At 46.8% G+C, this 24,335-nt stretch overlaps 1 protein-coding gene across 3 annotated transcripts in view; it reads left to right on the top strand.

Moving 5' to 3' along the window:
• The window catches only part of pcdh1b (protocadherin 1b), a 249,091-nt gene that overhangs the window by 12,822 nt on the left and 211,934 nt on the right, over positions 1-24,335 (top strand). For all 3 annotated transcript variants that reach the window (XM_080774557.1, XM_080774556.1, XM_080774558.1), the window contains exons 2-3: positions 2,936-3,772; positions 6,750-8,945. In XM_080774557.1, coding sequence (XP_080630683.1) covers positions 2,936-3,772; positions 6,750-8,945 — 3,033 coding nt within the window. The remainder of the gene's footprint in view (positions 1-2,935; positions 3,773-6,749; positions 8,946-24,335) is intronic.

Genomic DNA, 24,335 nt, shown 5'->3' with positions numbered 1-24,335 from the left:
TAGAAAACCCCCAAATCCGTACATATTACCATGCAATCCTCCCCGTAGACAGAGGGGCGGAGGGGTGCCGTCTCAAGCAAACTTCAGCCACGAGAGCCACCACCGAGCGAGCTAAAGCGAGAGAGTTGCCGTGGCGAACGTTGCAAAGTTCGATTGAGCCGACTCAGCGTCAATCAATTCAATTTTATTAAAGTGTCAAATCACAACAAGTTGTCTCAAGACACTTTACAACCAACAAAGATCCACCCAGAGCAAGCAATATTTCGACAATGGTAACGAAAAACTCCCCTTTAGGAAGAAATGTCAGGCAGAACCCGACTCTAGGGTGGGCGGCCATCTGCCTCGACCGTGTCGAGGTAGAGGGGGAATAGGAAGAAAGAATAGAAGAGAGATCGTAGCCTATTTGGAGATCCCTTCCTCAACCCCTTCTTTTCCTCTGTTGCTTTCATATGCACGTCCAGGCTATCTATCCCTTTCCTGGCTGGCTCTCTCTCTCTCTCGCTCTTCTCTCTGGTCATAGATTTATTTCAGCTCTGTTCTGTATGAAACTCATTAGTGTGGTGGTTTTTCACTGGTTGTATTAGCACTCAGCAGGCTGTGCATTTGAAGTAGCCCATATGTCAGAGAGAGAGAGTGTGATAGAGGGAAAGCGACTTGAGTATGTACGCTTGCTCACATCCAGGCTCAGGTGTGTGTGTGTGTGTGTGTGTGTGTGTGTGTGTGTGTGTGTGTGTGTGTGTGTGTGTGTGTGTGTGTGTGTGTGTGTGTGTGTGTGTGTGTGTGTGTGTGTGTGTGTGTGTGTGTGTGTGTGTGTGTGTGTGTGTGTGTGTGTGTGTGTGTGTGTGTGTGTGTGTGTGTGTGTGTGTGTGTGTGTGTGTGTGTGTGTGTGTGTGTGTGTGTGTGTGTGTGTGTGTGTGTGTGTGTGTGTGTGTGTGTGTGTGTGTGTGTGTGTGTGTGTGTGTGTGTGTGTGTGTGTGTGTGTGTGTGTGTGTGTGTGTGTGTGTGTGTGTGTGTGTGTGTGTGTGTGTGTGTGTGTGTGTGTGTGTGTGATATTTCGCAGCTCCAGCATTACTGTGAACAAACAATGGATGTATGTCCCCTCTGGGTGCTCACTGCTCACTCATTTTACAATTCTTCTTTTCTTCCTCGTTGCCGTTTCTTGTCCTTTTTTTCACGTGACATTGTGGTAGTCGTGTCCCCCACTGTGGGACAGGGTCTCACTGTCTCAGCCACTGATCATCATTACCGATAGGGAGCCACGAGGGAGAGGGCGAGAGAGAGGAAGGAATTAAATAAAGAATGATGTATAGAGGCCTAATTCCACAGATGTGAGATGTGCAATTAGCACAACGGGCAACATCAAAGTAGCATGACTCTGACCTTACTACATCAAAAGCAGAGATTCTTTTTTTTAATTATTTATTTTTTGCTCTCTCACAGCAGCTTTTCTCAGTGTGGCTCATGCAGGGATTGTTAAAGCGACCCAGTTGTGTGTGTGTGTGTGTGTGTGTGTGTGTGTGTGTGTGTGTGTGTGTGTGTGTGTGGTGTGTGTGTGTGTGTCCTTGAATTGAGGTATGCGTAGCAATAAGTACATGACATAGGAAGGTTCTTTCTGTCTCCCTTCTCTTATCCTCTCTCTCTCTCTCTCTCTCTCTCTCTCTCTCTCTCTCTCTCACTCTAATTAAATAGTCCTCTGTCAGACACCAGGGGAAGTAGCTGACTCAGAAAATAAAGGCTGTTCACCTGCTCTTATCTTTTCAGTTTTCAGAACACACACACACACACACACACATCCTACACACGTCCAAGCACATACAATAACTAGTCAATGTTGCAGTAGCTAGTATGATACACATAGGCGGCCAGACAGCCTTCTGTCCTTCTGTCTTCAACTGCTGAGCCTGCTCCTAGTTCCATACTGGAGAGGTGGGGGTGGGTGGCTAGTGAGGAACGAGAGAGATGGATGGGGGGGAGTTGTAGTGGAGGAGGAGGCATCCCTTCCAAAACAAGGACATACTGTAAGAAACTCTGCCGATTAACCTCCGAGACCCGCCGTATTCCCCGCGTAGCAAAGGGAGACTTTCGCAGAACACAAATCTACGTGCTAGAATGAACCGCCACCAGGGGAAAAGAGAGAGCGGAGGAAGAGAAGTGGCTACAAACTACAAGAACAGATCAAAGCCCCAGCACTGAAATGGAGCCATAATTAATAATGGACTGCCTGGGTTAAAAAAAATAAAGCAAAGTGGCCTTGTTTAAATTAGCCTGTGTGGTAAAATTAGTCCTTGATTATGGCTTAGAGCGCTAGGCCAGATTTCATTGGAATAGGAAAACACGGTGGATTTGATTTGGCCTGATATTCAAATCTGTTTGTTGTCCATTTAAATAGAGGTTTTGTTTTAAAAGATTCCCAAAAAATGATTACACTATTTGTTTACTTATATGTAGAGACAATAGAATGACAACCAGAAGTCATATTTAAACAAAAGGCTGCTTTAAACACCATGACATGCATGTCTACATTCCTGGTAACATCCTTCCCAGAACTCTCATGTAGGGCTGATGCGTGGGTTCAAGAGGAAGTTACATCAGTTCTTGTGTAACCGGTCCTTAGTGTATTTAAGGCTCTTTAAATAAAGTACCTGGCAGAATGACAAGCTTAAGTCAATTCCTGTACATTAGACCTGGTTTAAAACGCTTTAGTCCGAAGTCTTCAACAAATAATTGTTTGGGACATATTTAGAGCCCTGCCCAGATATAGGCCTGTATATAGAGGATATTACAATAATCAAAAAGAGAAAAGACTGCTGTCGTAAATCGCTTAGGAAACACACTCTCTTTAAAAGGTTTTTTGGCATTGCCTTGACCCTGTATGAAAGATGAGTGGGCCTTTTGGTAATCAGCTTTTGTTTGTAATTTGATGTCTCCCGTACAGATGCTGCTGTGCCAGTCGGGTAGAGGGATGGCTCTAAGGTGGGAGGTGAGGCTGGCGCTGGCAGCCGTCCTGCTTGTACTCTGTGGAGCTGCTCCCACCGACATCCTGTACCGAATCCCAGAGGAGCAGCCGCCCAACACCCTCATCGGCAGCCTGGCAGCAGACGAGGGCCTGCCTGACTCGGGCCACCTGTACAAGCTGGAGGTGGGCACGCCGTACCTCCGGGTGGACGGCAAGACGGGGGAAATCTACACCACGGAGATCCCCATCGACCGCGAGACGCTGAGGGACTGCCGCAATCTGTTTGAGGGCGACAAGTGCTTCCTGGAGTTTGAGGTGTCCATCACGGACATGATCAAGGGCCTCGGCACGGGCCCGCGGTTGATCGAGGGCCGCATCGAAGTGCTCGACATAAATGACAACACGCCGCAGTTCGCCTCTCCCATCCTCACCCTGTCCATCCCGGAGAATACCCACATCGGCGCGCTTTTCGCCATCCCCATGGCCAGTGACAAGGACTCTGGGATTAACGGTGTGAACGAGTACTTCCTGAACACGGGGCCTGACGCCAACCAGCTCTTCAGCCTGCAGGTCGCCGACGACTCGGGGGAAAAACTGCCACAGCTCGTCGTCATGGGCAACCTGGACCGCGAGACGAAGGACTCGTACGACCTGAACATCCGTGTGGTGGACGGAGGCACGCCGCAGCAGCGGGCCAGCAGCGCCCTGTTGAGGGTCACCGTGACGGATCAGAATGACAACGCACCAAAGTTTGAGCGCAGCCTCTACGAGGCAGAGTTACTAGAGAACAGTCCTATGGGACACTCTGTACTGCAGGTGCGACACATGTTCACTCACACACACACACGCACGCGCACGCACGCGCACACACGTGCACGCACACACTCGTATGTACATGCTGTACACACACACAATGCAGTAAAGATATAACCTTGTCCTATTTCCCACTATGTGCTATGGGACCTCTTCTTTTCTTTTTTAACCACATAAGCCTATTCTATATATATACGAAGTGCCCTTGAGCAAGACACTGAATCCCAGAACTGCTGGGAGAGTGCTGCACTATACTGTGCTCTGGTCTCTCTCTGTGAAGGACATACATTCGCAACAATCAAATGATAGGACATCTAAATTGACACCAATTAAATTATACCAATTCCCTATCTACTACTATGTATACTATAGACGCATTATGTAAAATATATTGGTACGATGTTTAACGTGTTTGTGGTTGGAGTTTCTCATGGCTTTGCAGACCACTAATTGGAAGCTGTTTAGACTGAGGAAGTGAGGGGACTAGTACCTCAAGAACACTCCAGCCTCCCACAGTGCATGACAAACACCCTTGTTTCATTAGGCAACTCATTTTCCCACCAGTCCCTGGGCACTGATCCAAAACAAGGGGGGGTTTAAGGTTAAGGCAACACTGAGATTCAAATAATAATCTCCACTGTCAATTGATTTCCTTTCCTCCAGTGTCACTTTAAACACCAGACGTTACAAAACACAAGTGAATTATTGACAGGTTCCGAGAATTGCATATTGAATTCCTGAGCGCATGCACGGCCGCCACTATGATTAGGTGAGCCATTGAGTTGGCAATGTTCCAGGGGCAATTTGAGGCAAGTGTCCAGGCATAAAATTGCAATAAATACTGTTAATCTCTTAGTCAACAAGTAGTCTGTCTGATTGAATTGTTTTCAAAGAGCAAGTCAATCGTCTTTCTCCTCCATTTCTAATTTATATAGGAAGCAGATGTGAGCTAATGGCGCAAGAGAAACTGGTCTAATTTGACAACATAAGCAGGTCACAAGTGTCACTCGAGTAGTCTACAGTCTGCCTTTAAAGGGTCACTATTCAAAATGCATGTTAAGTTAAATGAATTCTCCGTGTTTCAGAAATTGAATGAGTCACATTTAGAGCAATAAAAGCAATAAGCTCCATGGATAATCTCAAGGCTCACTCAGATTAAGGCATGCCTGCCTCAAAGGAAGGACGGCCGGGCTTCACTCAGTGACATAGTGCTGTTTGTGCGACGATGTCTAAAGCCATAAAAACATATTCTTGTGGTGAATAGTGTTCTGACGGATTACAGCCTTTGCACAACACATCCTGCATACAATCTGAATGCATCATTTCTATGACCATGTCCACTTAACACCACCACACCATTGACCACTATTTGCATTTGAATCAACCACAACAATATCTGGAATTGCACATGAATATTGACAAATATCCATCCATTCCTCCATCACTGAGTCGCGTCACAGAGGTAACTAACTGTTCCAGCAGAGCCTTTCAGACGTAACCTTCCCGGGCCACATGAGCCACTGAGTGCATTCACCGGCATGGAGATGTAACCCCCCATATGGCCCTCAGTCTGCCATGGAGATGTAACCCCCCATATGGCCCTCAGTCTGCCATGGAGATGTAACCCCCCATATGGCCCTCAGTCTGCCATGGAGATGTAACCCCCCATATGGCCCTCAGTCTGCCATGGAGATGTAACCCCCCATATGGCCCTCAGTCTGCCATGGAGATGTAACCCCCCATATGGCCCTCAGTCTGCCATGGAGATGTAACCCCCCATATGGCCCTCAGTCTGCCATGGAGATGTAACCCCCCATATGGCCCTCAGTCTGCCATGGAGATGTAACCCCCCATATGGCCCTCAGTCTGCCATGGCCTGTTCCCAGCGGACTTCCCTAGGGAGACGCCCGGGAAGCGTCCGTACTAAATTCTAGAACCACTTTAGCTGGCTTCTTTCTATGTAAAGCAGTGGTTTTCAACCAGTGGTCCTTGAGGGGGTTCCAGGTGGTCCCCAGCTGAATGATTGAGAGTTGGTAACCAAATGGCCCCTTATAGATCTTTAACTCTTGAGAGCATAAAATGAAACCAAATGGACCCATTTGGTTTCATTTTACGTCTGCACAATATGTACACAATAGTCTACACAATATTAGAGAAGCAGAATAATTGTTATTTTGGTCAATATTTGCCTGTTATCTCTCCTAAATAAGAATTAATACAGCATGGAATAGTGGACAAAATCTTGAACAATAACTATATTCTAAGTATAAATATGTTGCTGAATGAAAAATGTTGAAAACCGCTCATGTAAAGGTCTACTCCAGAGTCTCTCCCATGATCACCCTATTGACACCCAGACACATATTTATCAAATATATATTTAATTGGGTGTCAATTAATGCCTGAACATCCTCAATAATTTTGGTCATGTAATTATACCCGGGGCCTGCTATAACGTCATGTGGGTCAACAAATAGGAAGACAGGGAGGGAGGGGCTCTGACCCCATGTGGGGGTCATTGAGTAGAGGGGTATCAAGCTCACACTGTGTAATCAGCATTTACTAGTTTGTATTGTTAATAAAGTCCTTTTTGCAAAAGGCAAAACTCCCTGTCTTGAATGTCTGTCACTTAAGCTTCTTCCTAATGGGCTTCAGAGGGTCAAGTGCATTAGATAATTAAAAGAACATTAACACTCACTCATCTGCCCATTAGATACCAATGATCCATTTGACAATCAAATGTTTGTGTGGGTGTGTGCGTTATGTCACACATAGCAAGAACTTGCACATGAAAAAAATATATAATTACATATTAGGTTAGTTATTACCTGTTAACGACTTTAACCACAATCAATTAAAAAAAAAACATGACATTACATTGTGACATGCCAGAAATATGGCTAGGTGAAAACACATTTATAATATACAAATGTTCTTTTGTCATATCCAGTAAATTGAAACATTTGTTCTGTACTTGCAGGTCAGAGCCAATGATGCAGACACCGGCACCAATGGAGAGATTGACTACAGCTTGCACCAGGCCTCTGAAACCGTCCAGAGGCTGCTCCGCATTGATCGCTCAACGGGCATCATCTACGTCAAGGGCTTGGTGGACCGTGAAGACGAGAACTTCCTCAGATTCTTTGTCGTTGCCAAGGACCGTGGCCCTACCTCGAAGAGCTCCAAGGTTCTGGTGACTATCAATATCAGGGACCAGAATGACAATGCGCCAGCCATCGAGATCCGCGGCATTGGCTTAGTTACACACCAGGACGGCGTGGCCAACATATCTGAGGACATGCCCATTGGCACGCCAGTGGCACTGGTGCAAGTCTCAGATCGTGACGAGGGGGAGAATGCAGTAGTCACATGTGTCGTGGCTGGCGATGTCCCATTTCAGCTGCGGCCTGCCAGCCCATCGGCAAACGACCGCAAGCGGAAGTACTTCCTGCAGACCACCACCCTGCTGGATTTTGAGCGGGTGAAGGATTACCGGATTGAGATCGTCGCTGTAGATTCTGGCAACCCAGCCCTGTCCAGCACCAACTCTCTCAAGGTCCAAGTCACTGACATGAACGACAACACGCCTAGCTTTTCTCCAAATATGCTGGAGGTGGACTTCGCAGAGGGAAACCAACCGGGCGATAAGGTCCTGGATGTTCTGGCCAGTGATGCAGACAGTGGCACCAATGCAGAACTTGTTTACAGCATCATTGAACCCCAGGCCACAAAGCTTTTCGAGATTGACTCTAACTCTGGGGAAGTGCGCGTGAAGAACCTCCTGGACCGTGAGGAAACGGAGCGCTACCAGTTCCATGTGGCCGCTGCTGACAAGGGACTTCCCAGTAAGACGGGCACTGCCACAGTGGTGATCAATGTTCTGGACCGGAATGACAACGATCCCAAGTTCATGCTGAGTGGCTACAGCTTTTCAGTCATTGAGAACATGGTTCCACTCAACCCTGTTGGCGTGGTTACCGTCACCGATGCTGATAAAGGCGAGAATGCCCACGTTCGACTTTTCGTCGAACCAGACAATGGCAAGTTCATGATACAGAATGGTACCGGCACCATCCTCTCTAGCATCTCCTTTGACCGGGAGAAGGAGAGCACTTACACCTTCCGCCTCAGGGCCGTGGACTCCGGGGACCCGCCCAGGTCCTCCTACGTGGGCGTGACCATCAATGTTCTGGACGAGAACGACAATGCCCCGTACGTCACCAAGCCGTCCAATTCCACATACAAATACCTGACGCCCGTCACTGCCCCTGAGACCCAGGTGGAGGTGGTAGAGGCAGAGGACCTAGACTCGGGCCCCAACGCTGAGCTGGTCTACAGCATCACCGGTGGCAACCCTTACGATTTGTTCCACATCTCACCCAGCAGTGGGGAAATCACGCTGGCTCAGGAATTCACCCGCAAGCACAACGGCCTTCACCGCCTGGTAGTGAAGGTCACTGATAAAGGTAAACCACCTCGCCACACCACTGCCCTGGTCCACATCTTTGTCAATGACACAATCGGCAATGTCACCTTCATTGAGTCCCTGGTGGGCCACAGCCTCTACACCCCCCTGGACAGGGACATTGCTGGTGACCCCAACTACGCCCTCGCCCAGCGCAGCAACATCCTCTACGGCAGCTTAGCGGGTATCGCGGGGGTCATCATGGTCATCGTAGTTGTCGTGGTCATCCGACATCGCCTGCAAAAAGACACCAAGAGTGGTTACCAGGCGGGGAAAAAGGAGAACAAAGACTTGTATGCGCCCAAACAAGGGCCCAAAAATGGTAAGGGGAAGAAGAGCAAGAAGGGTAAAGCTCCCAAACCTGCCAAGCCTCTGGAGGAGGAGGACGAGGAGGCGAGCCTGCAGAAGGGTCTCAAGTTCAACCTCATCAATGACAATGTCAATGACAGCCCCCGAATCCACCTCCCCTTGAATTACCCCCCAGGGAGCCCTGACCTCGGCAGACACTACCGTTCCAACTCCCCCCTGCCCTCCATCCAGCTGCAGCCTCAGTCCCCCTCGGCCTCCAAGAAGCACCAAGCTGTGCAGGACCTTCCCGCCACCAACACCTTTGTGGGCACGGGCGACAACGGCTCGACAGGCTCAGCCTCAGACCAATATTCGGATTACAGCTACAAGGCCAACCCGCCGAAATACAGCAGCAGCAAACAGGTAGGCGACTACTTTGTAAACACTGCAGGGTACGACAGGAACATCATGTGGACCAACAGGGTGTGGTAATCACCAGAGACTGAGTTTTGCACCAGATCCACCACTACCAAAGCTGCACTGATTCCCTTTTCTTCTTTTTTGTGGGGTTTATGTGACACAGCACATCTTGGTGTCACCATTCACAACCACAGGTTGGGCCTTTCTCCATTTAAAATTTTCCACTTTGTTTCTGTTGAAATTTTCGTTTTTTAAATGTTTTATTTTTTATTTTTTTAAATAATGGACTTAAGGCAAAATCACATGAAGGGTGTACACAATTTTCTGTTTAATTTAATTTATGGTTAACCTTTTTGACACTGGGTTGAATGAAGGAAGTTAATGTTTTTTCATTTTTATGAAAGAAAGAAATATACTCTTTTTCGTGGGTGAGTTTACAGCCTCACATCTTCATTAAGCCTGAATGTGTTGCGCTACAGAGCTGACTTGGGATTTATCTGCCTCCTAAGAACGTTTGAGTGTGACAAAGAACAAATGTGAATTCCTCAGACGTTATTATTGTATCTTGGCTACCTATGGCTGGGAAAAGACTGGCTGAATGGCACTATGGAGTGTTTTCACTGAGTTCAAAACTAATTTAAGTTAATTTCAGCTTAGAGAGCCAAAGAGTGGAGGGAGAAGAGAAGAGAAAACAAAATTAAAAAGGAAAAAAAAAGCCCAATCTCTGTCGGCAGTTTCTAAGCACCCCTCCTCAATACCGACAGGTCGGTTGAAAAATGACTTCATTATGCTGTCTTCATTTGCCAGAGCTTAAGTCAATTGTTTGCACAGATTAATGGCAGGTAATTCCAGAGTCCCCCGTTTCGCTTATACACAGAGTGCCTTGCTGTATTTAATGTACATACATGGGGGGTCGTCAGGGGTGTGCTCATAATGAGCTTTCCATGTCGGTACCACAGAATTGCAAATTTATGAGTTGTGGACTGAAGCCCCTGGCGAGCTGTGAATGATGTCACATGCACTGTGTAGCGAGAGCCTCTAGAAAAGACGAGCGAGCGAGGTTGATTGCATTCTGCAACCCCAGCGTGTAGAATGCCCCCAAAAAAAGAGAATTGCTTTGTTGTCTTTTTGTTTGACATGTTTCTGTGATTTATGAGACAATCATATGCGAGATACAGTGATTTGCAAGGTGTAAATATGTGAATAACATTATTTTGTCTTGCTAGTGTTGTGTTTCTTTCAGTTTTCCCATCATGTTTGTTTGTTCTATCACAACATTGTTCCTATGTGCTTTATATATTCAGTGCATCCTGGGTTCTGAATAGAAATGGGCTACCTTGTTCACCACGAAAATATGTTACCAGAGCGAGACCCAACATTTCATAGTCTTTATCATACTTCATTTGAACCTGCTAATGTTGTCACAGTTTATTTAATGTGCGTTTAATCTGCCACACGCAGCAAACTCACTGTCTTCCGACATCCCGCATTGAACTATTTGCACCACATGGCCTCTATATGGTTAATATTTAGCTTGTTGAAGCCCGCTACAGTGAGTTTAATGACCAAAGGTCATTTAGAGTTGCTGCAGTATGCTTCACTTCACTGGATGCCGTGTGGCTGGTGATCCATCTGTTAGTTCAACTGGATTTAAAGCTGCAGTGACCCAATCCCAGTTTCTCTTGACAGCATACTTACTGCCTTATACTTCTGTTCTGATGTGTGTTTGATCCATATTTTTGCAAGTTCATGTACTGGGAAAGAAAATGTACATTTTTATAGTGAAAGCCAATTTTTCAATAAAAATGTTGTTTACAATGTTAAAATCACTCTTTGTGAATTCAATGGGCAGTGGGCATTGGGATTGGTCAAATGGGAAGCATAACGTCTTCAAATAGGAGGCGAACACTTGAGGTACAGTATTCCATTTTCATTATCATCCTGTCTGTTAACTTCTAACTCGCAATATTAACACTAAAACTCAACACAAATAAAATGGCACAACTGTGATGACTAACCACAACCATACACATGGTTCAGTTCATCATCACCTTGTTACTAACAACACTTAAAAGCTTAATTTGAATGTCCTAATGCGTGAGTGGGCGTGATTTTTCCATTACTTTTTTTTCTCCATTTTTTTATGTATTGAAATATCCCTTTTAAAGGCAATCTCCTTTAGTTTGAGCATAGCAAACTTTATCGCAATGCTTTCTTATACCCCACCACCTGAAATCTTAGATCCACAATAACATCCAAAAAGGGCCAAAACCCTGCTTGCTGTTAACAGCTTTTCTTCACTGTGCTTACTAAGGATAGGATACCTCACTTTGGGCCGCATTGTCCTAGTTATGCCGTGCCATTATCATGTTATTATGCTTCATCTGCATTAGCCTGATCGGACTGACGGCTGCATGGGGTGGATTTGTTTTCACGCCCGGATACCCCGTCCAGGACAGGCTTCAGACGGCCCTCCTCAGGAGACTTGGCTCAGACCTGAACCCATTTGATTTGGCGTTAGGAACCCGTTGCGACCGCATGCTCTTGCTGACGTCGACCCCAGGCAGGTTCAGAACCCACAACGTTCCGCATGACAAGGCATATAATGCTCTAACTAACCACTATGAAGTAAATGCCAAAATTTGTACCCTAACCCGCATCAGCATATTAATATAACGACTATGGAAATATAGCCCTGGTTAAAAAAATATAGCATGCATTATGCTTTGAGGGAATGTTTCAACATCCATGCGCCTGGGCTCAGGCCAATCATTCTCTCTTCATCGCAAATGGAACTCAATCACCCCGCCTCTCCTGCCCGTGGGCAACGCCTGCCTGTGTAACTTGGTGACATCTGGCTTTGTGAGCAACTGAGATGTTGTTTCATGTCAAACAGCGGAGGAAGAAAACATTGTCACATTCCAACCGCCTGGTTCCTCCCGACAAGTCCTGACAGCTACCATAACAGACAGAACTAGATAGAGAAAACAAACGATGCCAACGCAAAGGGGGCGGGGCGCAGGCCGGGAGCAGGCACTAGAGCCAGGAGTGTCATATGTTTGGGAGTGGATGGCAGAGGAGGTGACGAGGACAAGGAGGAGAGCCAGGTAGAGGGTGTATTATTAAGCCATTAAGTTTACCCGTGACCAGATTCTAGAAAATGTCTTCGAAAAGCCTGACAGTTTTCTGAAAATCTTGTGTTTCTTCTATATCAGTGGTTCTCAAACCTTTTCATGTCGAGGACCCACAAAATGATATATATTCGGCCGCAGACCCCCATCTGAAAATATGATGTTCCAGAAGCAAATATATGAGTTAAAAACATTTGTTCATGTTCAAGATAAAAAAGCAGATCTACAAGCTCGTAGTGCGGTACTCTGTGCCGCGCTATGAGCTTGTAGATCAGCTATTTTTTCAACGGCTAAAGTTTAAAATAATGGTTAAAGTGGATAAAAGCTATAAGGTGACAGATGCGTCCTCATGTCAACTTAACTTAACTTGTTATCATTCAACATTTGAGTTTCTGCACTTACCAGATTGCCCTGAAATGAGAGCAGTGGTAGATTAATCACTGGATTTGTAGCAGGATATCCTCTCCGGTGAGACGGTGGGTTGAGGTCAGGTCAGCGCCAGAATATAAACCTTAAATTGCTAAAATGGCCAATGTTAAAAAATCGATCGTCTTGATCAAATGCATCTATGAAATATTTAAACGCCATGTTTTTTCCAACTCTCCCCATCTCCCAGATTTTTGCAACTTTTTTTTAGCAGACCACAACCACATGAAAACGGCAACAAAAAAAACACTAAAATATCACATTAAAAACCTTCCTGCGTCCAGTCTGCTGAAGCACTGACCAACACAGCCTGCAGCTTGCTCCGTCTCCATGGAGATGAACTGGCCTGTGTGTGTGTGTGTGTGTGTGTGTGTGTGTGCGTGCGTGCTGACTCACGGCGCCAAGCCGTGCAGGTGGAGAGTGATACAGAGATGAGCATAAGGTTGGGCAGTGGGAGGGGGGGGGGGGCACACAGGGTCACTCACAGAAGGAGTAGAAGGAACACAGAGAATATGTGAGGGGAGAGAGAGAGAGAGAGAGAGAGAGAGGGCGAACGTGATTGAGAGACTGTTTTGGGGCTTTGTTGTGCTGGTCATACGCAGCAGACGTTCAAAGTGTTGCATCTCATTAGAGCCGCTCAGCGATATACTCACATCACCTCATCTCCCATCCAACCCCACCCAGTTCCCAATCATCAGACAGAGAAGCAGAATACTGTACCTCTAGTGTGTGTTTGTTTGATTTCCCCCTCAGCACTCTGCCCTTTGAAAGAAAAGGGGTGTGTGTGTGTGTGTGTTTTCCAAGTACCCAAAGATGTTTTACACGGCAGGGTGGAGAAAACATCAAAAGAAAATAATCTTTATTAGGAAAACACTAAGGCTAAGATCAATAAATACGCACACATGTCTGTCCTCAAGGAAGGCACTGCAGCCTTGAACCAGTGAGGGCTTGCGGTTGAACCAGTGAGGGCTTGCGGTTGAACCAGTGAGGGCTTGCGGTTGTGCGTGGCCGACCCTGCATTTCAATGCCTCTGTGTGGGGGCGTGTGTATTTTTATATATATATATATATATATATATATATATATATATATACTGTATATATATGCACTGGGTCCAGCTATGCACTCTATGCTGCAGTGTTTGTTTAGGCAAAACGCACTGACGTCCTCTTCTCACTCGTTTGTCTTGTAACTTCCTGCTTGCTGTTGACTTGCCTGACCTTTCCGTCCATCAGACTCTGTCTTTCCCTGTCACTCACACCGCCTCTGCCTCTCTCTTCTCTGAGTTCATTATGCAAATGAGAGTTGATTAGCAGATGATGTCATGAGACTGTCTGTGTTGACCTGAATACCATTGTTATCTTTAGTGTGCTCTCTGTTAGCCAGGTCTCGGCCACTCCTGTCGCGCTCAAACAGTTACGTAAGTTCTCGCACTCCGGACAGCACGTGACTGGACACACCCATAGGTTTCTGGGTGTGTCCAGTCAACCACTTCAGCAGGGTGAGAAGAAAGTAACGTGGGCGTGCAGAAAACACAGAAAGTATGCATAATTCATGGCACAGTTGTCAGTGTGGCATTACTGGACTAATTGGAATCAAAAGGCAGATCATCGTATGCAACCACATCTCTGCTAATGTGGGTTATCTCTCCCTTTTACAATTTACAATTTAGGCATTTAGCAGAAGCTTTTATCCCGAGCAACTTACAAAGTGAAAGATCGGAGTAGGCTAAGTGGCATGAACCCTAGTCGACAAACAACCGATTAAATGAGGGTAAATAGCAAAGAAAATAATTAAGAGCTGCAAAGTCTGTCTAAACTCTAAACAACACGATGGATATAGATGCATAGAAAGAGAGACAGACAGACATTGACCTATTGAGGATTAGCATTTATGGATTGGCAAACATTAGGAGCTGTCTATCCAAATAACATGCATAGGATATACGTATGTGAACCAGCATACATCTTTATAGTGTATGACTCTGTGATTCTCAAACTTTCTTGATCTCGCCGCGAAGCGGGTGCCCTGGGCTATAGTTCCTAACATTGCTCCTATGGCTGGAACTATCCCATTGAGATAGAATGAGCACTTCCGCATTCCATTGTTACAATGGGAGTCAGCGCTAGTGTCGCCACTCTCTTACTAAATTACTCTGAGCCGAGCCAACTATCCAGGAACACTCCCAGGATTTTTCAACAGGTGCTATAGGGGGTTGATCCTGCAGGAGGCATGACTTTCCAGGGAAGAAAAACTCAGACTTGTTTGCTTTGAGCTTCTGCTTGTGGTTTTGGAAGACATCCACGTACTGTGAGATGTCAGCCAAGCATGCAGCGATGCACTATTCAACCTGTGTGGCAGAGAGGGAGGGAGGGGAGGAGAGGAGAACAACAGTTGAGTGTCAGAAGCATTACAGTGATAGGAGAGCATGTAAGCAGAGCAAAGCAAAACATACCTTGACATCTGGTAGATCTTCCGTGGGATAAGGTATCGCACCACACGTGGGAGGCGGAGTGGAGTGCTTGTATGATATAGCGAGCAGTGTGTGGCCATGTTTGAATCCGGACTGGGTGGGATCCAACATCTTGTTATGGGACAGATGGAGAAGGAGCGGGATGTAAACAACACGTCTGATACTGGATACTGTAATCATCGCCGTTGTCAATTCTGTTTCTTGACGAGCAGTAAAGTAACTCTGGCTGACTTGAAGGCAGATGGGACGCAGCCTGAGGTTGTAGATGTGTTGACGATGGTGGTAATGAATGGAAGTAGGTCAGGGGCAATGGTCTGGAAGATCGAGTAAGGGAATACAGGTGGTCGTCTGGTGGATGACAGCAGTTTCAGGATACGCTCATCTGGAGACAGAGGAGAGGAAGAAGAAGACTGGCGTGATAGGGTTAGGGGTTAGCATTAGATGAGTCAGACGTTTGCTTGGTGCAAAGAAGGGACTGTCATTATTATCCATCTTATCAAAGTAGGTGCGAAAGCTTCAGCTGTGGAGGAAGGAGGTTAGCATAGAATGGAGACTTGGCAGTGGATAATGAGAGGGAGAAGGCAGACATGAAGAAATTAAAGTGGGAGAGGACATTTTCGCATGAGAGAGAAAACGGAGATGTCAGGTTCCGTTGAGTTAATTGTGACATATTGAGCTTGGATAGGTTTAGGTGGGAGAGTGGAGAGAGAGAGAGAGAATATTAAAAAAATGGTGGTCAGAGAACCAGTAACAGAGAGGTTAGAGTGGGAGCAGATTCTAGAGAACACTAACACCATGTCCTTATCTCTTTAAAGGAGATAAGATAAGGAGAGGTCGAATGAGGACAGAAGTTCAGTAACATGAAGATACCTGTCCTATGTAGAAGAGAGGAGGGCCATCTTCTGGAAACAGGCTGATGAGTGTCCATTTCTTCAAGGAAATCCCCAAGTGGGCCTTGGGGGGCAATGATGAAAAGAGTGACAGCGTATGTAACTGAGACCGCATAAAATTGCATGTGGAAAGTGAAAGATGAGAACCCCTAGCGGCTCCATTTTAATTTGCGCGATACAGTGATGAGATGAGAATCATTACCCGGCCGCAACTGATGCTGTCTCTCCACACCTGTGAGCAAGGCGCAGACTGCCAACATCCTTTCTTTTATTCTGCATTCCACAGAAAATTACATCTTTCTTTCGTGCGTGCGCGCGTGTGCGTGTCTTTTGGATGGGGGGCGTTTATCCACCATGCTATTTCTGCCAGGAAAATATTCCTCCGGCAATCGGCGAGGACCCGGGGTCCTACTATTCTGGGGACGGTACACCGCTGCTTCCATCTGATTAGCCAATCACAGTCATCATAGAGAATGCATGGAGACGGGGGGCCTTATTCTACAGACATTTGATAGACAGATGACTACAGCTGCATGTGTCACTCTGAACAGGGGGGGCTGTCTAAACTCTGAACATGGTTGTAATTAACAGTGGCATGTTTAACTGTACAATGCCGCTCTAGACTAGAATTATAGTAAAAATGAAACTAAGGCATGTCAGCATGTGACTGTAGAGCCATATGGTCTTCTTCATGGGGAGTGAGGCTCTCTCTCCTTTCTGGTTGTCAAGTAAGTGTCACCTTATTGTATACGCGCCCAAATAAGAACTTAAGTGCCTGCATCAGTCGTGCTGCCAGCTGCATTGCATGTGCACAATAAACACCCTTGAAACTTGATCACTCCCCTCGCTTCACCACCGGTTACAACCACGACAGATATGAAAGTGATTAGTTTTAATACAGGGCTCATTGCAGCCAGTTTTTTATTATGTGACATGATGGTCTACCGGTTCCAAAGATCTTCCCTTAAGCAGAAGATCACAGCGTGGATCCCTACATGGGGTTTAGAGTGCACCTGTCAACAGCCACATGTCTGACACCTGCGTGTCCTCGACCTAGACACTGAAAAGAAAAACCCTTCTTGGTTCTCACGCCTTGTGAGTCATACACGCCTGAAAAGTGATGCAGTAATGGCAGGTCAAACCCTTTCGCTGTAGCCACCGTTGAGCGGCAGTCTTTCAGTTTTAAGAACACTTAACACTTCTGGAGATGGAGTTTTCTGAGGTCAGGAGGAAAAAAGAAAAAAGGGTCTTATTATGAATGCGGAAGGAATTCAGGCTTTCTTTCCGTGGTGCTGGATGAATGTCAGGGCTGGCTAGGACATGTCTGTGTCAGAGACAGAGCAGGGATGGAATCGGTGACAGAGGAAAAAGGGAATGGCTGTCTTGTCACAGAAACGTACAATGGAACCCTTCAGCTCTTTCTTCCCTCGAGTAGGGTTTCTTTTTTCTTTTTCTCTCTTTTTTTAATAATAAACAGATTCCTGAGCACTCGCATCACTCAGCAGAAGATAATCACGTCAAGCCGTGTGTGTGCGCGTGCATACATGAGTAAATCCATATCCACACACACACACACACACACACACACACACACACACACACACACACACACACACACACGCACACACACACACACACACACACACACACACACACACACACACACACACACACACACACACACACACGTCACACACACACACACACACACACACACTATGTAATGTGCAATGTAACGAGTGTCAGTGTGTCTCTACCCTGGGGGTGTAACAGTCTTGTATGTGGCTGGCAGGCAGACAGACAGACAGGCAGGCAGACAGACAGAATGACAGACAGTATGTCAGACAGACAGGTGAACAGAGACAATAGGCGTCCCTGTCTGCGTGTGAGAAGAGCTTTGTCCGTCACTGAGGGCCCCATTCCACCTCTAACCTCCTTAGCAAACACTCCGTTAGTGGAAAGGTCAGAGGCATTAGTCTAAATAAGATAAAGCGTTGCGGTGGAGTAGAGCGATCTGTGTTGATTCAGGGCCACTATCTCCAAACTGGGAAGTGTTCCAGGGTGGAAGATCCTCATTGCAGCATAAATGTATAAGAAATTAATTCTGCACATTGTCTGCTGCAGTGCTCACTGCTTCCCCAACCCTTTTAGCTCGAGACCTAAAATATGAATTTGAGTAGAGCCCCCCGGCCCGGACCCCCACAACACTGAAGATAGCCCATCGAAAACCTCACCTTGTGAGTTTGTAGATCTGCTATTGATGCTGCGTTTTGTCATGATAGGCACATGTCTATTTATTAATGACGTTAACCACATTAACCACAGTGTCCCTGTTTTAGGCGAATAAAAGATTTGTAGATCGAATGGAATTTGCCGTGTGATGAAGTATAAAGGGCTTAAGTGGTTTAATAATGGCATAAATCTTCCAGGTCAACGATATACATAGTCCTGGTAGGCTGCTGTTTCACTGCAGCGTTTTTACATTCCAGGGACTTTGTCGTGCAAAACGTTAGCCTGTGTTAGGAGGCTGGCAGTTGACAGAGGGAGTGGGGAGAGATCACATGGTGTGTAGAACGCCAAAAACAGGTCTGGGACCTCACTTTGACTGGCTGTCACAATGGAATCCTAATGAGCTCTAATCACTATGGCCATGCACTACTAGGAGATTGTTGAGGACTCACTTTGAACTTGCACTGCTAGTCTTGATAGACGTGTGTGTGTGAGTGTGTGTGCGTGCGTGCGTGTGCGTGCGTGCGTGCGTGCGTGCGTGCGTGCGTGGTTCAACGCCCACTTGTTCTGAATAGTAAATTACACTCTCTGTGACTCTGTCTCTCTCCCTCTATGTGCTATGACCTAACTATTATATATTCTATTTTTGGATCCCTGTTTTGGATATGAAACTAGCATTCAGTTCCAATTGGAGGTGACTATTTCCCCCATTTTTCTACGATAATCCATCCCCCTATACCCGAGACCAGGAGAGTAAGGGGGAATAATATATTCATATTGCTCCAGATCACAAACAAACATTCTCATGTCAAGTCAAGATCGCTCTCTTTCATTTACAGAGACACAACAACTCCCGCATGAGCAAGAACTTGGCGACAGTGGCAACTTAAAACTCTAGGCTCTAGGTGGGCGGCCATCTGTCTTAACCGGTTGGGGAGGAGGGGGTGAGGGAGACGTCGAGAGAGAGAGAGAGAGAGAGAGAGAGAGAGGCAGTAACTGTTCTTGTCCCATTGCCTCTCTCTTTCTCTCTCTGTGTGCATCATCCAGGCACACACACACACACACACAGACTGCAGCAGTGATTGGCCTCCGGTGCATGTCAGGGCCCAGGTTGGTGCGGGGGGTCAGCACAGTGACAGAGCCAGGCTGCTATCACTTCTTCTAGGCTATGGAACACGATGACACACAATCTGTGCTGAGGACTGCAGAGTATAGTCCGCTTTTCAACCACCTCTCTCCCTCTCTCTCTCTCTCTCTCTCTCTCTCTCTCTCCCCCAGTGTCACCCCCTCAGGCACGGTAGCAGTGAGTGTATGGTGCTGGGAATTATGTCGAGTACCGAGAATTCTCAATACAAAAGAGTGCGAGCGTGAGCGAGCGAGCGCGTGTGCGTAGAGATGGAGGGAGTGGATGCGTCTCTGAGCGACACTGTTGTTTTGCCACCTGCTCCGTGGTTGGAAGTGAAGTGGAATGGAATCCTGCCTGAGGGCACGGAGCCCCCCCCCCCCTCCCCCCCAACACACAAACCCATGCAGGAACAAAACGATTGAAGCTGCTGTAAATGCAGGAGGAGTGGGACATGCAGAGGGGAGCGGGGAAAATAGGTAGTTCTTCTGACTAAAGGCGATGTGTGGAGGTGGAGGAAGGGAAGAAAGAGAGAGTGAGAGAGCAACCTGGGACTCGTTTTCCTGCTAAGCCACACGTACACACACACACACACATAGTTTGTGCACAGCGTTTCCATAAATAAGGTGGCTAAATGCAAAAAAAACAAATGTGATTCTGACTTGTCTGAGCAAGCCATAAACACACACAATCTCCCAGCTCCATGCATCATTCTTAAGCCCATACCAAACATCGGCAGACATAACCTGCTGCCACACAGGCTGTGTGCGTGTGTCAGTGCATGTGCATGCGTGCATGCGTGCGTGCATGCGTGGGTGTGCATGAGCGAATGGGTGAGTGGGTGGGTGAACATGTGTTCGCTCTAGGCCAGGGCAACGAGTGTGCTCCCCTCCTGCGTCCAACCACCTGCTATACTAGCCCTACCTTGTCTGCTTGGGGTCACACAAGGCACACAGTCACACACACACACACACGTGCGCGCGCGCTCGCGTGCGCAGGTCTGCACGCACACAAACACTTCCAGATTAGTCTCAAGACGATTGGATATTTCTGCCTATCTTCGCTTACAGTAGGCGGAGATCTACTACTTTCAGGTGCACCTGCACACCCTTAATTACTTGTAATGTAACACACATGCATGGTTGCATCTCTCTCTCTCTCTCTCTCTAACTAACCAGGTCTTAAGGGAGAAGAGTTCTTTTTTTAGACACAAGCTATTCTCTCTTCATATGCAGCTCCACAAGGCCCCAGCCAACGTAACAAACACTGTTGTGCTGTGTACACCTGAAGCGAGAGACAGATGTCCATATTTGGGCGTTGGAAGTCATAATGTGCGGGTGACAGGTGATAGCCTCGCCACTTTATGCAAAAGTATCCCATAATGCGCTGCATGGTTCCCAAACTTTTCAGGAGATTCTGAGTCTCCCCGTGACCCAAACTAGTGGTCTGTCACTTCGCGCCATAGTGTGAGCTTGTAGACCGGCTACTTACACTTAAAATTTACATTGGTGAAATGTATGGAATTTATTTTTTTTTGTTGGCGTTTTGCCTTCATTGATGCAGTAATTAGACAGAAAGGGGGGAGAGAGATGGGGAGTCACACGCGGCAAAGGCCGTCGGGCTCGGGAGTCGAACCCGCGGCATGCCGTCTGGCTGGCTTGGCAGCATAGGTGCCCAGACTGTTGAGCTACTGTTGAAAATTTCTAATTTCTATTGATTGTTTTGGAAAAATGGTTTGCATTTCTTTTTAACAGTTTGACTGCATAGCCCGCGTTCTATAACGCGCGGAAGGTGTTCATGTATGCAAAAGGAGGAGGGTATTCACTCACGACACACAAATCAGTCCGTGACCCACAATTGGGTCCCACTGTTTGGGAAACGGAGCCATAATGCTTCCATATGGCCTGCCAGTCTGTGGTTCCTCTTGTTTGTCTATTCTATACGATCACTCTGTGCTCCGTTGACTGAGGAAGATGAAGGGGGTTGTGATGATGGCAGGAGAGGAGAGGAGAGGAGATGGTGGAGTAGGAATAATAAAGAGACAGGCAGGCATGGAAAGATGAAGAAGGTCTAGATCTAGAAGCATGTCGAGTAAAGCTGAGGGGTTGGAATAGGGAAGAGGGAAGGGAGGAGGATGCAAGGAGACGAGAGGAGGAGAAGAGGGCCTGTGTCTGTCCATCAGTGAACATCTGGTCTGAGTCTCGGCTCCTTCACTATACCAAACACACACACACACACACACACACACACACACACACACACACACACACACACACACACACACACACACACACACACACACACACACACACACACCATGAACCCAAAGGCACCCAGACCAAATTATCATGGATGACATACAAAACATGGATATAAATGCTCACACTTGCAAATTATATAAAAAGCGAGTAAGCGGTGTGGTCAACTGCCTTGTTAGAGATATTTATTATTCATAATTTAACTCCATGTACTGTGTGTGTGTGTGTGTGTGTGTGTGTGTGTGTGTGTGTGTGTGTGTGTGTGTGTGTGTGTGTGTGTGTGTGTGTGTGTGTGTGTGTGTGCGTGCGCGCGCGTGTGTGTGTGTGTGTGTGTATAAATAAATAAATAAAAGAGGTTCACTTCCTCCTGTCCAACCCATATAATCTGACAGCCCAAAGTCACAGCAGGGTTGAAGGGAGCGTGAAGGAGCGAGTGACAGAGTGACAGAACATGGGAGTGTAATTCTAGCAGATGCTAACCGACAATCGAGGTTGCGCGCTAAAGCCTTGACCGGAGTGTGTGTGTGTGTGTGTGTGTGTGTGTGTGTGTGTGTCGGTGTGTGTCTGTCGATGTGTGTTCACATGCGTGTATACGTGCGTGGTCGACCGTTGCGGAAGGAGTGCTTCGGTGGAGTGTGCAGTCACCAGCAGTCGTCCCGGCAACTGTCCCCATCCCAAATTGATCAGGTGAGGTGATGGGAAGGAACTGACAGTTGTGAGAGAGAGAGAGAGAGAGAGAGAGAGAGAGAGAGAGAGAGAGAGAGAGAGAGAGAGAGAGGTGGGGTACCTGTACCACTGCTGGAGGACAACCTTTCACAGATTGAGAACTTATGCGCACATATAGCGGGTGCTATAGGTGGCTATATAATATTGTGTTCCCAGAAGATAGACAGGTTCTATAGACTAGTGAAGAGAGACAGGTTCTATAGACTAGTGAAGAGAGACAGGTTCTATAGACTAGTGAAGAGAGACAGGTTCTATAGACTAGTGAAGAGAGACAGGTTCTATAGACTAGTGAAGACAGACAGGTTCTATAGACTAGTGAAGAGAGACAGGTTCTATAGACTAGTGAAGAGAGACAGGTTCTATAGACTAGTGAAGACAGACAGGTTCTATAGACTAGTGAAGAGAGACAGGTTCTATAGACTAGTGAAGAGAGACAGGTTCTATAGACTAGTGAAGATAGACAGGTTCTATATACTAGTAGAAGAGAGACAGGTTCTATAGACTAGTGAAGAGAGACAGGTTCTATAGACTAGTGAAGATAGACAGGTTCTATAGACTAGTGAAGATAGACAGGTTCTATAGACTAGTGAAGAGAGACAGGTTCTATAGACTAGTGAAGAGAGACAGGTTCTATAGACTAGTGAAGACAGACAGGTTCTATAGACTAGTGAAGACAGACAGGTGGCTATAGACTAAGGTGTAAAATCCTTTAGCAGTGCAGTAGATCTCGTTCTCATCAATCGATGCTCACATCAATCAATCCAAATGGCTCCCAGAGGAGAGGACCCTGTTTAACGGCTAATAAAGCGCCAGCCACTGAGGCCTGAACTGCAGATCTACTGCAGATATGCAGGATTACGCGCCTGTCGACTATGCACTTTTTGAGACCCAACTGTCTTTGGACACACACACACACACACACACACACACACACACACACACACACACACACACACACACACACAGGCCTTTTCTATCCTTTGTCTTTCCTGCACATTCACTCACTCGCATGCACACACACACACACACACACACTCTCTCTCTCTACTTGAAGTGATGGAAATATACCAAGTATGCCCTGCCCAACTCTGCAGTGTAAGTTTAATCACAAGTCATGGGTAAACATTTATACATTATAGGTGAAAATGTACTCTCAGACATGGGGTCATTCTTTGGTTCATTGTTTTTTAAATGGAGCTTGATGCAAGGATACAAGGAGCACTCTACACTAAACTATTGTTACATGCTGTTTCTTCTCCATCCTCTTTCAGCTTTTGCGAGCGCTCTCTTTAGATTAGCATCATGTGACAACACGGGCAGGAGTCCTGCGTTAGCGATAAAGACGCAGGACGGGTCAATCGCCCGACTGCTGGCACACTACACGTCTCAGTGTTGTCCCACAGCGATCTAGTTCATCATTATTCTGGAGAACAGAAGGGCAGAAAGTGGCAGAACGCGGAGTGGAGAACTATCTCTTTGGCAGAGCCGCGTGCAGAACGTCGAAAAGGCAAGATGGCAGCGGGGGTTGAAGTTTTATCGCGTTGGCAGGTAGATGCTGCATGATGGGAGGAGTCGTCTCTCTCTCTCTCTCTCTCTCTCTCTGCTGGCAGATACTGTTTTTTCCCCCCACTCTTTCCCTCCGCTGTTCCTTCAGCTTGAAAATTGCTGCCTGTGCAAACAACATCAGTGTTGTCTGTGGCCAGGCTGTTGCCAGAGATAAGGACATGGACACAAAGGACTCGTGATGGAACAGAGGTGAATTTACAACTCCACAGCCACTGCCGTTAACAACACCTCCTCCTACACGGCTTCACCCTCGGCTCTCCCTTGTCTTCTTCACCCTATACCTTATTCCTTCACTTCCTCTCGGACAGAAAAAGTTGGGCTCTCGAGAAGTTGTTTTTGTATGATGACTGTCAGCAATATCTTGAGTTAAATGTTGTACGACCTCTGGATCGGGGGGGGGGGGGGGGGGGGGGGGGTTGGAATGTTCTAGGTCTGTATATTTCCACGTGCTCTTATCATCTTATGTGTCACATGTGTGTCTGTGTGTTTATGTTTATACACGGTGGACTAGCCAGCACTTAGTTGGCACAGCAACGAGTGGAGGGCATAATCTGAACCCTCCAATGGTCAC

This window comes from Protomyctophum bolini (genome assembly GCF_963924005.1).
Source record: "Protomyctophum bolini genome assembly, chromosome: 10".
In the NCBI taxonomy this organism is placed as follows: domain Eukaryota; kingdom Metazoa; phylum Chordata; class Actinopteri; order Myctophiformes; family Myctophidae; genus Protomyctophum; species Protomyctophum bolini.
The sequence above is the reverse complement of the archived record's forward strand: the minus strand, read 5'-3'. Positions and strand labels throughout refer to the sequence as shown.